The following is a 15759-nucleotide window of genomic DNA, read 5'->3' on the forward strand; positions in this document are numbered from 1 at the left end:
TGAATCTGCATGTTACATCTGTATTCTGATGTCAGATTATATTTACCATTTTCCACATCTTGCATTGTCATCATCATTTTATCAGTCACAAACTCCCTGAAAAGAAAAAGAGAAAATGAGACCCCCCAAAACATATAGGTTTGCAGCCTTCGCATTTCAGTCAGCTGCTAATCTAATTGGACAAACCAATCTTTGTATCCAATATAATATCTGTCCCTCCCAATCCTTTAAAATGTGTCTCTTTTACGACTAGCAAGCATCTTCACTATTATAAAGCAATGAAGATTCATTACAAAGGCACTATATAAATGCAAGTTCTAATGGGCATAAATGACTTCAGGCCTGCTACAGCTTCAGGTCATTTTGAAAACCTACCACTTTCTGTCCTGACCAAAACAACAGGGAGCCTGCTAGTACCCTGCGGGCCTCTGAGCTAACTAACAAATCTGCATAGCCATGAAACTCAAACACCGGAGATTCCACGGGCAGAAGATTGACTTCAAGTAGAACACAGAAATCAGGTACAAGGGAGTTTCTCAGGTAGAATGACTCCCAATCTGAAGCTATCAGACACCACGTGATACTTCAATCAGAAAGCCAAAAGCTAGGATTTAGCAAACATTTGTGCACATGTGGCTACATGGCAATGGTGCAAGATTAGGATTTTAATAACTTATTTGTTAATACTACTGGTAAAAGTAAAATTAATTATATGGGCACACTGGCTTTAGCTAAATTTCGATCTTCCATGCACAGGAACATGGGAACAGGAGTAGGCCATTCAGCCGGTCGAGCCTGCTCCGCCATTTGATAAGATCATGGCTGATCTGTGATCTAACTCCATATCCCTAACTTCAGCCCATATCCCTTAATACCTTTGGTTGCCAAAAAGCTATCTATCTCAGATTTAAATTTAACAATTGAGCTAGCATCAATTGCCGTTTGCGGAAAACAGTTCCAAACTTGTACCACCCTTTGTGTGCAGAAGTGTTTTCTAATCTCACTCTTGAAAGGTCTGGCTCTAATTTTTAGACCGTGCCCCCTAGTCCTAGAATCCCCAACCAGTGGAAATAGTTTCTCTCTTTCCACCTTATCTATTCCCCTTAATATCTTATAAACTTCGATCAGATCACCCCTTAACCTTCGAAACTCTGGAGAATACAACCCCAATTTGTGTAATCTCTCCACATAACTGAACCCTTGAAGTCCGGGTATGATTCCAGTAAACCTATGCTGCACTCCCTCCAAGGCCAATAGGTCCTTCCGAAGGTGCAGTGCCCAGAACTGCTCACAGTACTCCAGATGCGGTCTTTTTTAAAAATTCATTCATGGGATGTGGGCGTCGCTGGCGAGGCCAGCATTTATTGCCTATCCCTAATTGCCCTCGAGAAGGTGGTGGTGAGCCGCCGCCTTGAACCGCTGCAGTCCGTGTAGTGAAGGTTCTCCCACAGTGCTGTTAGGTAGGGAGTTCCAGGAATTTGACCCAGCGACGATGAAGGAACGGTGATATATTTCCAAGTCGGGATGGTGTGTGACTTGGAGGGGAACGTGCAGGTGGTGTTGTTCCCATGTGCCTGCTGCTCTTTTCCTTCTAGGTGGTAAAGGTCGCGGGTTTCGGAGGTGCCGTCGAAAAAGCCTTGGCGAGTTGCTGCAATGTATCCTGTGAATGATACACACTGCAGCCGGTGGTAAAGGGAGTGAATGTTTAGGGTGGTGGATGGGGTGCCAATCAAGCGGGCTGCTTTATCTTGGATGGTGTCGAGCTTCTTGAGTGTTGTTGGAGCTGCGCTCATCCAAGCAAGTGGAGAGTATTCCATCACACTCCTCACTTGTGCCTTGAAGATGGTGGAAAGGCTTTGGGGAGTCAGGAGGTGAGTCACTTGCCACAAAATACCCAGCCTCTGACCTGCTCTTGTAGCCACAGTATTTATGTGGCTGATCTAGTTAAGTTTCTGGTCAATGGTGACCCCCAGGATGTTGATGGTGGGGGATTCGGCGATGGTAATGCCGTTGAATGTCAAGGGGAGGTGGTTAGACACTCTTGTTGGAGATAGTCATTGCCTGGCACTTCTCTGGCGCGAATGTTACTTGCCACTTATCAGACCAGGCCTGGATGTTGTCCAGGGCTTGCTGCATGTGGGCTCGGACTGCTTCATTATTTGAGGGGTTGCAAATGGAACTGAACACTGTGCAATCATCAGCGAACATCCCCAATTCTGACCTTATGATGGAGAGAAGGTTATTGATGATGCAGCTGAAGATGGTTGGGCCTAGGACACTGCCCTGAGGAACTCCTGCAGCAATGTCCTGGGGCTGAGATGATTGGCCTCCAACAACCACTACCATCTTCCTTTGTGCTAGGTATGACTCCAGCCACTGGAGAGTTTTCACCCTGATTCCCATTGACTTCAATTTTACTAGGGCTCCTTGGTGCCACACTCGCTCAAATGCTGCCTTGATATCAAGGGCAGTCACTCTCACCTCACCTCTGGAATTCAGCTCTTTTGTCCATGTTTGGACCAAGGCTGTAATGAGGTCTGGAGCCGAGTGGTCCTGGCGGAACCCAAACTGAGCATCGGTGAGCAGGTTATTGGTGAGTAAGTGCCGCTTGACACCTTCCATCACTTTGCTGATGATTGAGAGTAGACTGATGGGGCAGTAATTGGCTGGATTGGATTTGTCCTGCTTTTTGTCTCACCAGGGTTTTGTATAGCTGCAGTGCAACTTCTGCCCACTTGTACTCTAGTCCTCTCGACATGAAGGCCAGCATTCCATTAGCCTTTTTGATTATTTTCTGCACCTGTTCATGACAATTCAATGATCTATGTACCTGAACCCCGAGATCCCTTTGGATATCCACTGTTTTTAAACTTTTTACCCTGTTCTTTCCTTTTTTGGTCCAAAGTGGATGACCTCACATTTGCCTACATTGAATTCCATTTGCCACAGTTTTGAACATTCACCTAATCCATCAATATTCCTTTGTAATTTTATGTTTTCATCTACACTGCTTACAATGCCACAAATCTTTCTGTCATCAGCAAACTTAGATGAAGGCATAGAAAGTCTCATATCTAAGTCGTTAATAAATATTGTGAATAATTGAGTCCCCAGGACAGATCCCTGCTGGACTCCACTAGTCACATCCTGCCAATGTGAGTACCTACCCATTATCCCTACTCTCTGTCGCCTTTCGCTCAGCCAACTTCCTAACCAAGTCTGTACTTTTCCCTCAATTCCATGGGCTTCTAACTTAACTAACAGTCTCCTATGTGGGACTTTATCAAATGTCTTCTGGAAGTCCATACAAATAACATCCATTGACATTCCCCTGTCCACTACTTTAGTCACCGCTTCAAAAAATTCAATCAGGTTTGTCAGGCACGACCTACCTTTCACAAATCCATGCTGTCTCTCTCTGATTAACTGAAAATTTGAGGTGTTCAGTCACCCTATCCTTAATTATAGTCTCCAGCATTTTCCCCAAAACAAATGTTAGGCTATCTGGTCTATAATTCCCTGGTTTCCCCCTCTCTCCTTTCTTAAAAAGTGGAATGATGTGCAATTTTCCAATCTAGAGGGACGGTTCCTGAATCTAGAGAACTTTAAGAGATTATAGTCAGGGCATCTGCAATGTGCTCACCTACTTCCTTTAAAACCCTGGGATGGAAACCATCTGGTCCTGGGGATTTGTCAATCTTTCGTGCTATTATTTTCTTCATTACTGTTGTTTTACTTATGTTAATTTTATTGAGTCCCTGTCCCCGATTCAATATTAGTTTTCTTGGGATTTCCGGCATGCTATCGTCTTTTTCTACTGTAAATACTGACGCAAAGTAATTATTCAACACGTTCGCCATTTCCCCATTGTCAATGGCAATATCTCCACTTTCAGTTTTTATGGGGCCAACACTGCTCCTGACCACCCTCTTTTTCCTAATATATCTATAAAAGTTCTTCGTATTGGTTTTGATATCCCTTGCAAGTTTCTTTTCATACTCTCTTTTTGTCGCTCTTACTATCTGTTTTGTGACCTTTTGTTGATCTTTGTATCTTTCCCATTCGCCAGGATCTGTGCCATTTTTTGCCTTTTTGTATGCCCTTTCCTTATGTCTTATACTGTCCCTTACCTCTTTCGTTGTCAATGCTGTTTTTTTTGGCAAGTCGAGTTCTTGCACCTCAGGGGTATAAACCGGTTCTGTATCTCGTTAAATGTTTCTTTAAACATTTCCCACTGATCATCAGTCGTTTTACCCATTAACAGATTTGCCCAGTTTACTGTGGACAGTCTCTGTCTCATCCCATTGAAGTTGGCCGTACCCAAGTCTAGATTCTTAGCAGCTGGTTCACTTTTTCCCTTTCAAACACTACATTCAACTCGATCATGTTATGATCGCTATTGGAGAGATGTTCGCATACAGTTAAGCTGTTAACTAAATCTGGTTCATTACTCATTACTAAATCTAGTATGGCTTTCCCCTTTGATGCCTCTCAGATATACTGCTGTAGAAAACTATCCTGGACACACTCAAGAAATTCACTACCTTTCTGACAGTTGCTAGTCTGCTTTTCCCAATCTATGTGAAGGTTAAAGTCCCCCATTAAGACCACTATGCCTTTCTTACACGCTTGTCTAATCTCTGCATTTATACAATCTAGCACTTCAGAGCTGCTGCCAGGGATCCTATACACAACTCCCACTATAGTCTTAGATCCTTTCCTATTTCTCAATTCAACCCATAAGGTCTCTGTTGGCTGCTTACCTCTCGTTATATCCTCCTTTATCATTGAATTGATTTCATCTCTAATCATTAAGGCTACTCCTCCCCCTCTTCCATTTTCCCTATCTCTCCTGTGGACCTTATAACCTGGTATATTTAGTTCCCAATCCTGACCATCCTGCAGCCGTGTCTCAGTAATAGCTATCATGTCATACCCTCCAATTTGAATTTGTGCCTGTAGTTCATTTAATTTATTTCTTATACTCCGTGCGTTTGTATATAGAACTCTTAGTTGGGCCACACACCCTAGCCTGTCCTTCAGCTTTGATGCTGGGTTAATCGCTTTACACCTTCTAGTTTTCACTTTATCTGTAGTACCTAAAGTACACTTTCTTTCTGCTACTCTACCCTTTTCCCTTTCACTTGTTCTTGGACAACTGTTTGTACTGTAAATTTCCCCTGGGGCCTCCCCTCTTTTGCTGCTTTCAACTTTACTCTCTTCTGACTCCCCGCTCAGGTTCCCATCTCCCTGCCACTCTAGTTTAAACCCTCCCCAACAGCAGTAGCAAACCCCCTTGCGAGGATATTAGTCCCGGATCTGTTGAGGTGCAACCCGTCCGGCTTGTACAGGTCCCACTGTCCCCAGAATCAGTCCCAATTCCTCAGGAATCTCAATCCCTCCCTCCTGCGCCAACCCTCCAGTCACGCATTCATCTGGTCTATTCTCCTATTCCTATACTCACTAGCACGTGGCACTGGGAGTAATCCTCAGATTACTACCCTTGAGGTCCTGCTTTTTAAACTTATTTCCTAACTCCTTATATTCTGCTTGCAGGACCTTATCCCTCTTTTCACCTATGTCGTTGGCACCGATATGTACCACGACCTCTGGCTGTTCACCCTCCCCCTTCAGAATGACTTGCAGCCGCTCAGTGACATCCATGACCGTGGAACCAGGGAGGCAACATACCATCCTGGAATCACGTTTGTGGCCGCAGAAACGCCTGTCTGCTCCTCTAGCTATAGAATCCCCTATCATAATTGCTCTCCCGACCTTTCTCCTCCCCCCACCGTACAGCTGAGCTACCCATGGTGCTCTGGTCTTGGCTCTGGCTGCACTCCCCAGAGGAACCCTCTCCCCCACCAGTACCCAGAACTGAATACTGGTTGGAGAGTGAGATGCCCTCAGGGGACTCCTGCACTACCTGCCTGGTCCTCCTTGCCTGTCTTGCGGTCACCCAGTCCCTCTCTGCCTGCACACTCTTAATCTGCGGGGTGACCACCTCCAAAAAAGTGCTATCCATGAAACATGCACACACCAAATGTGGTATTAAGCTACATTCGTTGAATCCATGGGGTTACTCAGTAGCCCAAGCTTAATAATATGCAATCACTGTCAAAACGAATAACCCAGAACATTATCCCCAGTTAAAAATCAGCCTTGGCTCAATGGCAGCACTTTCGCCTTGGAGTCAGAAGGTTGTTGGTTCAAGCCCCACTCCAGACTTGAGCACATAATCTAGGTTGACACTGCACTGTCAGAGGTGCCATCTTTCGTTAAACCGATAAAAATATCCCACGGCACTATTCAATCCTGGTCAATATTTATCCCTCAACAAACACCACTAAAACAGATTATCTGGTCTTTCTTAATTCTACAGAACATTACATAGAAGTTTACGTTCCTAGAATGATACAGTCATTCTCCCAATTGTTTCTGGCTGCCTTCTCTTGAACTGACAGCTAAATTATATGCACCATCAATCCTTCATATTTCTTTATGCCTTTTGCATTCCCAAGGGAGCCATTTACCATCATCATTTAAGGAGTTTCATGGCACTTGAAGTATGATAAATAGGTTAGTTCCAGACAGACTTTCTGGACATTACATCATCATCTAACCTTTCGTCAATTATCTCTTTTCTGCTCAGTTTCAAGTTCTCCAAAAAAATATTTAGCTGTTTCGTGTTGCAAGGCTAAAAAATCTTGTATTTCAAACTTGATTTGTGACTATCCTCTGTGCCTTCAGGTTGTGTTATAATCTGTAACTCAGCATCATACGTTAGTTGTTCATTTGAGAATCTTTTAAATATAGGTGGCGGTCAATTAAATTCTGGGACAGACTGGAAGGATACAAAAAGAAATATATGTGATATGGTTGGAAGAGACAGAGATAATGAAAATTTTTGAGATGTACTGGAAAACTAAATGCCTTCACACTATAAAGTGTCAATGTTATGGCTTCTGTACTTGTTCAATTTTAAAGCTGCCTGCTAACCAGGTGAATGTAGCAGTAAGTAGTCTGAAAATAACGTTTGGCCCCGGTCAAGTGAGTCCTTTGAACAGAAAGGAAATACAGAAACATTGGGGTTGATTTGGGGTGGGAACACAACAAAGCGAGTGCCATGGCCATCTGGGAGCCGCAGCAGGCAGCCTTGGCCTATTCTTACGGCCGGGCCTCATTAGCATACCGTTTGCCAACTTCACGACCAAAAGGGCTGGGAACCGGCTGCCCAGCCGTTAAAATTGGGTAGCACCACTGCTCCCCCAGTCAGACATCAGGCTAAAATAGCAGTTCGGGCCCCGATAACGTCATCGGCGCCCGATCTGCATATTTAAAGAGCACCCCGCTGGCTTGGGGCGGGTGTGCTTGCCACCTGCAATTAAAATTTGTGGTCTGTCAGATCGGGGTGGGGAAGTCCCCCCCTACCCCACTCCCCCAGGTTTTGCTAGCCTAAAATCATTCCCATTGCCTCATTATACTTATATAATTTGGATGCTTCATGGAGTTTTGGGGTTGTCTTCTGCCCATCCCCACCCCTCAAATTTTCTCACCTGCCTCTCCTGAAGGTGCTAATTGTTGCTTGGCTACAGATCCCAGGATGCCAACAGCACTCCAGTATCTGGTTCAAGTCCATTCTTCACATGTGAGCTTAGGAAAGTCAGCAAAGGCTATTCAGCAATCAAGGGCCTCACAACTGAACTCAATTCTATCCTTACCTGACATACACACGCTGGTAGATTTTCCGCTTTGGGTGCAATCAGGAAATTGGTTAGGCTTCAAGTTTCCGCTAAAATACATTTGCATAATCACAAACGTAGAAAATGGATTTAGCACCAAAAATAAGCATTTTTAATAAGGGAGTCCAGTTCTCTGTGAGTAACCGGACTTAAAATCACTGAAAATTATTTTTAAAAATATACTGAACCATTTACAATTAAATTTTTTTGATAGGAAGAAACTTTAAAAATGTGTCTACTAGTGCCTGTGCACCCCAGAAAATTAGCGCAATTTGAAGAGCCTTCCCCAACCAGCGCACTTGGTGGAATCTCGCAATTTCAACCTGGAGGTGCGGCCAGTATTGAGGGTGGGTTCTGATCCGGGCAAATTGAATCTTGAACCAACGTAAAAGATCGTGGAAAACATAAGCACAAATGGTTTTGGGCGTAACTCACTTACATTTAAAATTCCCCAATCTTTTGCACTGGTTTAGCCAATTCTGTCCAGATTGCGCTGATATAACTAGCGGAAACTCAACCCTACAAACTTTTGCAAGTAGAGTCGCTCACTAGCGATCGGGCCGCAGTAACCCTGGCTGATACTTCCCCTCATAGGCCACGAGTGCTGAGGAAAACATGGCATCCCAAAAGCTGCCCCAGCTGAGATCAACTGAGCATGGACCAAAAACATTGAACCTCACACCTCCTGGGTCTCTATGCCTTTATGCAACATTGGGCTCTGCCGCCTGGGGGAAAAGTGAGGAAAATCCATACGGTCCAGTGGATGGTCACCACCTGATTTAGTTGTGATGGAAATCAAGGGCAACACAGTTTCAAATTAAAAAAATCCTAGATCTTTTTCATTTAATTGTAGGGCAGGACTCTGGGTTTTTAAAAAATTGAAATCTATAATTGCTGCTTCTGTTCAGCCAAAGAGACAATGTCTGAAGACATTATTTGTCTATTGCACAAAAATTCTCTGCTGGCTCAAACTCCTGGTCCCATTAGCTTTTTAACCAAATCATTGATATTTTGAAGGACAATTATTTTTTTTTCTTTTTATGACTAATATAGATAGATACATACATACATATATACACACAATACACTAACTAATGTTAAGATGGTAACAGTCTCAACCTGCTGGTTACAATATGGTGCGCCAAAGGGAGGGGTCGGAGGAACACAAATCAGATGCTTTGATCTGAAAATGAACCAGAGTGAACTGGTTTATGTCTTGGCAAATAATAATTGGGTATGTAAAACACAGATGAAGCATGAAACATTTGTTAGTCAAGAGATTCCATGCTCCAGATACTCTATCGTATCTTTGGTCTGGTATGATCCAAAAGTTCTGTATCCAGGGGCCCCTCAGGCAGAGATAAATATAATGAACAGTTACCATTTTCATGTTTTCCAAACACTTAGCAATGAGACGGAATGGCTTGGAGCTAAAGACAACCATTTTACGATTCAATTAAAAGACTGAAAAAGACAAAGAATTTCAAAATACTTTGCTATATTGCTCTCAGACAACGGTTTTAAAGTGTCGCTGAAAATATTGCATTACTTTTATTCCACTGAATTATCTTACTTCTGTATAGATGTACATCTTATAATAATTACTAATTTGTAATTTAACCTAAAATATATGTCAGCATGCTGCTATTGGAGGGATCAGGAGTTTAAAGTGGGCATATTACACATTTATGGTGTAAACCCCAGTGGTACAAGAGTAGAAGGTTAACCCTGTTGTATGCTATCCTAGCCACTTCACAAAGATAAGTTTCAGTTCTAGGAGATGCAGGCCTGCCTATCAAAACTGCCTTTTATGGTGTGTACAAATCCATAATGTTTGGAGCCTAAATTATAATTGTACTACACAGAAACAGGACATTTGACCCAACCAGTCCTTGTTGGCTTTTATCCTTCACACGAGCAGCAGTCCTAAACCCACATAACGCCCTGTTCCCATACCTCTTTACTCCCTTTCCCTTTGATCTTCCAGCTAACCTATTCTTAAATCTCTACTACAATCACTAATTCCAGTAGTGTATTCCACAGCCTCATAATACTCTAAAAAGTTTCTCCTGCTCACGGTCCTAAATCTTTTCACATTTCATTTTATATCCATGTTCCCTTGTTCTAGACTGCTCATCACTAGAAACGGTCTGTTTCTAGCTACTCTATCCCATCAAATATAAACATCTCTGTCAAATCACCCTTTATCTCTTCTGCTCCAATGCATAAAGGCCAGATTCCAAGTTTGATTCCAAGCCAGTGCTGAATCAGCTGATTTCAGCTAGGGTAAAATTTGGGGCATTCCCAGGCTAATGATTTTTTAAAAATACAAATCAGCCAGAATTCCCACTCCCAATGGCTAGCCAATGACTCCTGTTGAAAAGATGTGTGCATGAGCTTCAGGTAAGCACAGGATGGGGCATGGCTGTGACATCCTCCACAGCCAAAAACCCTACCAGAACTTAACAGCTCGACTCATGCATGAAGAATGGGCACTTGCGCATGGTACAGATGCCTGTGAAACAGTATCCCAGCATGAGTAAACACCTTCAGGAGAGGAGAGGGGTTAAGAAAATTGGGGGAAACCCCAATCCTCTTTCTTCACCCCAATTACTTATATTCTATAAGAGAAAGTTTCTGTGTTTATGTTTAGCAACACAGTCACCAGGTTACTGCGAGCAGGATCATGCGGTGTTTTCAGACAGTAGCATATGACCTTAGTTATGCTCACGTGATTAGCTAGCAACTCTAAAACCAAGTACTTATAAAGAATGTACAGCACAGAAACAGGCCATTCAGCCCAATAGGTCTATGCCGGCGTTTATACTCCACGTGATCCTCCTCCCACCCTTCTTCATCTAACCCAATCAACATATCCTTCTATTCCCTTCTTCCTCATGTGTTTATCTAGCTTCCCCTTAAATGCATCTATGCTAGTTGCCTGAACTACTCCTTGTGGTAGCAAGTTCCACATTCTTGCTACTTTATATTAGTAAGTAACTTAATTTTCCAGTACTGTACAACCAAAGATGTTCCTTTATTAGAGATCATCTAACCATACTATACATCTGCTTTAAGATTCTTCCATTCTGCCACAGGACTCAACCATTACATCTTCATAGTTGCTCATCATTATAATAACCAGTAACATGCATTGTACAACAGTTATAGGCTGTAGCACAACCTCAGGATTCAGAGGAGTTACAAATCAAGCTTCAATCCCTGTATGAGGTCTGATACCCTCAACAGTACCCCAGCTTTGGAACAGTTGAATCCAATTGTTATATCATGGAATTAAAGGGACTCAGAGTGATGCAATAAATTTTAGGAATATATCTTTAATTTTAAAATGACCCTGATTTACAAAAGGTCTGAAAAAAACAAACTGACAGCAGAAAGGCAACACTCGTGAAAATCTGTCTCATCTGATTTTCTTTTGTCGAGTACATCATCTCTGAACCAAAAGCAAAATCCTGCGGATTCTGGAAATCTGAAATAAAGACAGAAAATGCTGGAAAACACTCAGCAGGTCTGGCAACATCTCAAGAGTTAAAACATTAACTCTTTCTCTCTTCACAGATGCTGCCTGACCTGCTGAGTGTTTTCCAGCATTATCTGTTTTTATTTCAGCATCTCTGAACACTGTTAACAAGATTCAAAATAAAAACAATTTACCTGCTTCTCCAATAAAAAACAGACGAACAATCCCAACAACATTTCTCCACCCACCCCACCCCCAAACCCAAAACCTAACCACTGCCAGGTGGTTTCAACGGATACAGCTTTAGGACTCAATTTGTTAAGACCCAAGAAGCACGTTCCTACACTCTGCTCCAGTTAAGTGAAATTCTAACACATATAGCTATATTCCATTCACTTACTTGACTTCTTTGGTCTCTGCAAAGCTGACTCTTCGAGAGCTCCTGCGAGGTTTTCCCACTGGCTCCATCTCCAAGCAGAACAAAAACCAAAAAATGATCAGAATCCAGGATTGCAACACCTCTCTATTTTGCGTTTCTGATCAATACATTGGCATACCTGAAGCATTGAACACTTCTCCCCCATTCTTATTTTCAAAAAAAAAAATCTCCAAAGATACTGCATCAGCATATATACCCAGTCAATTTTTCTACCCATCATTTGGTCCAGCTTACACTATGCGTCTCTCCCAACAATAAATGAAATCAAGCTTACATTTGTATTCCACCACCGGTTATAGTCAGTATGGTTCCCAACATCTACTGTCATAGAATCATAGAAGGTTACAGCTCGGAAGGAGGCCATTCAGCCCATCGAGTCCGTGCCCGAACAATTTACCTGCTTCTCCAATAAAAAACAGACTAACAATCCCAACAACATTTCTCCACCCACCCCACCCCCAAACCCAAAACCTAACCACTGCCAGGTGGTTTCAACGGATACAGCTTTAGGATGCATGAACAATCCAGCTAGTCCCACTGCCCTGCCCTATCCCGGTAGCCCTGCACATTTTTTCGTTTCAAGTACTTATCCAGTTCCCTTTTGAAGGCCATGATTGAATCTGCCTCCACCACCCCCTCAGGCAGTGCATTCCAGATCCTAACCACTCGCTGTGTAAAAAAGTTTTTCCTCATGTCACCTTTGGTTCTTTTGACAATCACCTTAAATCTATGCCCTCTGGTTTTTGACCTTTCCACCAATGGGGACAGTTTCCCTCTATCTACTCTGACTAGACCCTTCATGATTTTGAATATCTCTATCAAACCTCCTCGCAACCTTCTCTGTTCCAAGGAGAACAATCCCAGCTTCTCCAGTCTATCCACGTAATTTAAGTCCCTCATCTCTGGAATCATTCAAATAAATCTCCTCTGCACCCTCTCTAAGGCTTCACATCCTTCCTAAAGTGTGTTGCCCGAGCTGGACACAATACTCCAGTTGTGCTGAACCAGTGTTTTATAAAAGTTCATCACGACTTCCTTGCTTTTGAACTCCATGCCTCTATTTATAAAGCCCAGATCCCCATATGCTTTTTTAACTGCTTTCTCAACCTGCCCTGCCACCTTCAACGATTTATGCACATATACCCCCAGATCTCTCTGTTCGACCACTCCTTTTGGAATTGTGCCCTCTAGTTTATATTGCCTCTCCTCATTTTTCCTACCGAAATGCATCACCTCGTTTTTTTCCACGTTAAACTTCACCTGCCACGTGTCCGCCCATGCCACCAGAGTGTCTATAACCTCTTGAAGTCTATCACTATTCTCCTCACTGTTCACTACCCTTCCAAGTTTTGTGTCATCTGCAAATTTTGAAATTGTGCCCTGTACACCCAAGTCCAAGTCATTAATATATAATAAGAAAACCAGTGGTCCGAGCAGAGACTCCTGGGGAACACCACTGCACACCTCCCTCCTGTCCGAAAAACAACCGTTCACCATTGCTCTCTGTTTCCTGTCATTTAGCCAATTCTGTATCCATGTTGCTATTGCCCCCTTTATTCCATGGGCCAAAATCTTAATAGCAAGCCTACCATGTGGCACTTTATCAAATGCTTTTTTGAAAATCCACATACACCACATCAACTGCATTGCCTTCATCTACCCTCTCTGTTACCTCATCAAAATACTCATTAAACACGATTTGCCTTTAACAAATCCATGCTGGCTTTCCCTAATCAATCCACGCTTTTACACTCAGTTCATCGGTACATGTAGGGCTCACACGTCTCTCCTTTTCCAACTTACCCATTAAGTCACCCTTCGCAAAAAAATAGAATCTGCCTACAGTCCACATCCAAGACACATAGCACATATTACAGGTTTGTGTATTATTTGTAGTCTAAACCATTCTAAAATGTTGCTTTTTTCAGTAATTCTTTATTACCTTTTGGCTGATATCAGCTTCTTTCAGAGTTCTAAGTGGGCTCCTGGAAGCTTTCAAAATCTTGGGGGGGAAAAATGGTAATTACTTAAGTATAAACATTGTAAGACACATGGGTCAACATTTGTCAGGGAGTAACAATGCATTGTCAGTAAAGTTTTAGCAATTTTAAACAATATTGCTTTTTAAGCCTTCAATAAAGGAGCAGTTTTCAGTAATTATATATGACAGGTTGGAGTTTGGGAGCATTTTTGTACAGCCTGCACATTCAATTTAACCTAGTACAATCGGGGATTTACAATTGACTCAAAGTCAGGAACGTCCTGATTAAATGAGAATTGATACTACTTGGTGTCAGCTTAAAATCCATCGTGCTCTTTTATCCATTGTTTTTTGATGAGTGCATATAGCTACTTGGAAGACAACTCAAAGCACTGAGTATGCATTGTACTATCAAAGGTGGAGCAAGAAGCTTTGACACACTGAAACATGCAATTTTTACGCAACTCCGAGAAAATCGGAATAAAAATTTATTTCAATACATGAATACTGAGAGAAAAAAATATAAAATGGCATGCAATATACCAGCATTGCACTGCTGCTATGGAACAATTCCATATCATAGCCCAGTGCACACAATACTAAACAAACTGTGTCTGTGCATACCATGGAATTCTGCAGACCACATATATAGTTGTAATGCATGCTCCTATTAATTTGCATATATATCAAGCTAACAATACCAACACATCTTGGTGCTCAGTTATGGGTTTATCCATCAATGAGGGAGCAGTCTTGAATATAGACATTTCCAAACCTTCAGGTCTGCGATATTCAAACAGGAGAAACCAACACCAGTACAAATCGAAACAGAGTTGCTAGACCTTAGTGGTCACAATTTCGACATCCCAGGACTAAACTGTCGATTATCGACTTTTGATTGCAAACTTTTACACTGTTCCTCAAAATCAGGGCTATTGAGATTTCTAATTGCATTGATCCCAATACTTCATTGAATTTCATCGGGATGTGGAAAAGATGATATCATAGATAAAAGTAAAACCATAAACCTGGAAATGCACAGGTCAGTCAGCATCTGAACAGAAAACGCTAATGTTTCAGGTGGGAGTCTTGTTTCAGATGCTGACTGTTATCTGTTATCAGTTGTAGATGCACAATTCACAGACAGGTAGACAGGGCAGTTTGCAATTAGTCCTTATGCCAAGATTACATTTGAAATATAACATTAACATTTTTTTCATCTTTTAAAATGCACTTTTTTTCTCATCAAACTGAGTGGATCAATTGTGACTTGGGTGATGTTTCTAATGAGTTTTAGATGCCCTTTTAATCTATGCATCATCATCTCAGATGCTCCCCGCAATTAAATCCAGTCAAGGCCCATGTGTGAACAATGGACACTTGTCAAGGTCCTAGAGGGTGCCTGTGGAACCTTACCTCATCTCACCCCGAGAATTGAACACCTTCAGGTGAGTAGAACTGGCAAAGAAAATTGGTGAGAAAAATAAAAACATTTTGAAAAAGTTAAGTTTAGACAGGGTAGCATGGTTCATAAGTCAATGGATACATGTTTGAAAGACCACAAAATGGATTTTAAACAGACATCAATTCTCATTTAATTGGTACGATCCTAACTTTGAACCAATTGCCGAATCCCAATTGGACCAGGTTATGCAATGATGCCCCAGGTTTTTTCCTGCATTACAGCAAAATTAAAAGGGAGAGTGAAAATCTCTCTTAGGTCACGCAAAGAGAACTAATAATTAATAAAAACTTACCCCCAACTGCCTCCTCTTGCATTTCCCTTCAATGATTTCAGCACTGAAATAAAGAGAAAAGGGTAGCTTTAGACTGACTAATAATTCAGTACTACTCTATTGCTGGTGATCTTTGCAAGTCTGTTCATTTGACAAAAGCTTGATTTTTGTAGTGGTGGAAATTGGAATTCTGCTTTTGAGAACCCACTGAGAAACTGACCATAAGACTATAAGAGATAGGAGCAGGAGTAGGCCATTCGGCCTCTTGAACCTGCTCTGCCATTTATTGAGATCACAGCTGACCTGATTTTTACCTCAACTCCACTTTTCCGCCCTTTCCCCATATCTGCATTCATCATTGTCCTTTCCATATCACCAAT

The 15759-nt window shown here is 42.1% G+C and overlaps 1 protein-coding gene across 1 annotated transcript in view; it reads right to left on the reverse strand.

Annotated features, from left to right (window-relative positions):
• Positions 1–15437, reverse strand: part of knl1 (kinetochore scaffold 1) — a 97084-nt gene extending 81647 nt beyond the window's left edge. The window contains exons 1-4 of the mRNA XM_067991190.1: positions 15401–15437; positions 13605–13664; positions 11624–11691; positions 47–96 (exon numbers count right to left, since the gene is read on the reverse strand). Of these exons, the coding sequence (XP_067847291.1) occupies positions 47–96; positions 11624–11691 (118 nt within the window). The 5' untranslated portion in view covers positions 13605–13664; positions 15401–15437. The remainder of the gene's footprint in view (positions 1–46; positions 97–11623; positions 11692–13604; positions 13665–15400) is intronic.
• Between the last annotated feature and the right edge of the window lie 322 nt (positions 15438–15759).

This window comes from Heptranchias perlo, chromosome 10 (assembly GCF_035084215.1).
Source record: "Heptranchias perlo isolate sHepPer1 chromosome 10, sHepPer1.hap1, whole genome shotgun sequence".
Lineage (NCBI taxonomy): Eukaryota > Metazoa > Chordata > Chondrichthyes > Hexanchiformes > Hexanchidae > Heptranchias > Heptranchias perlo.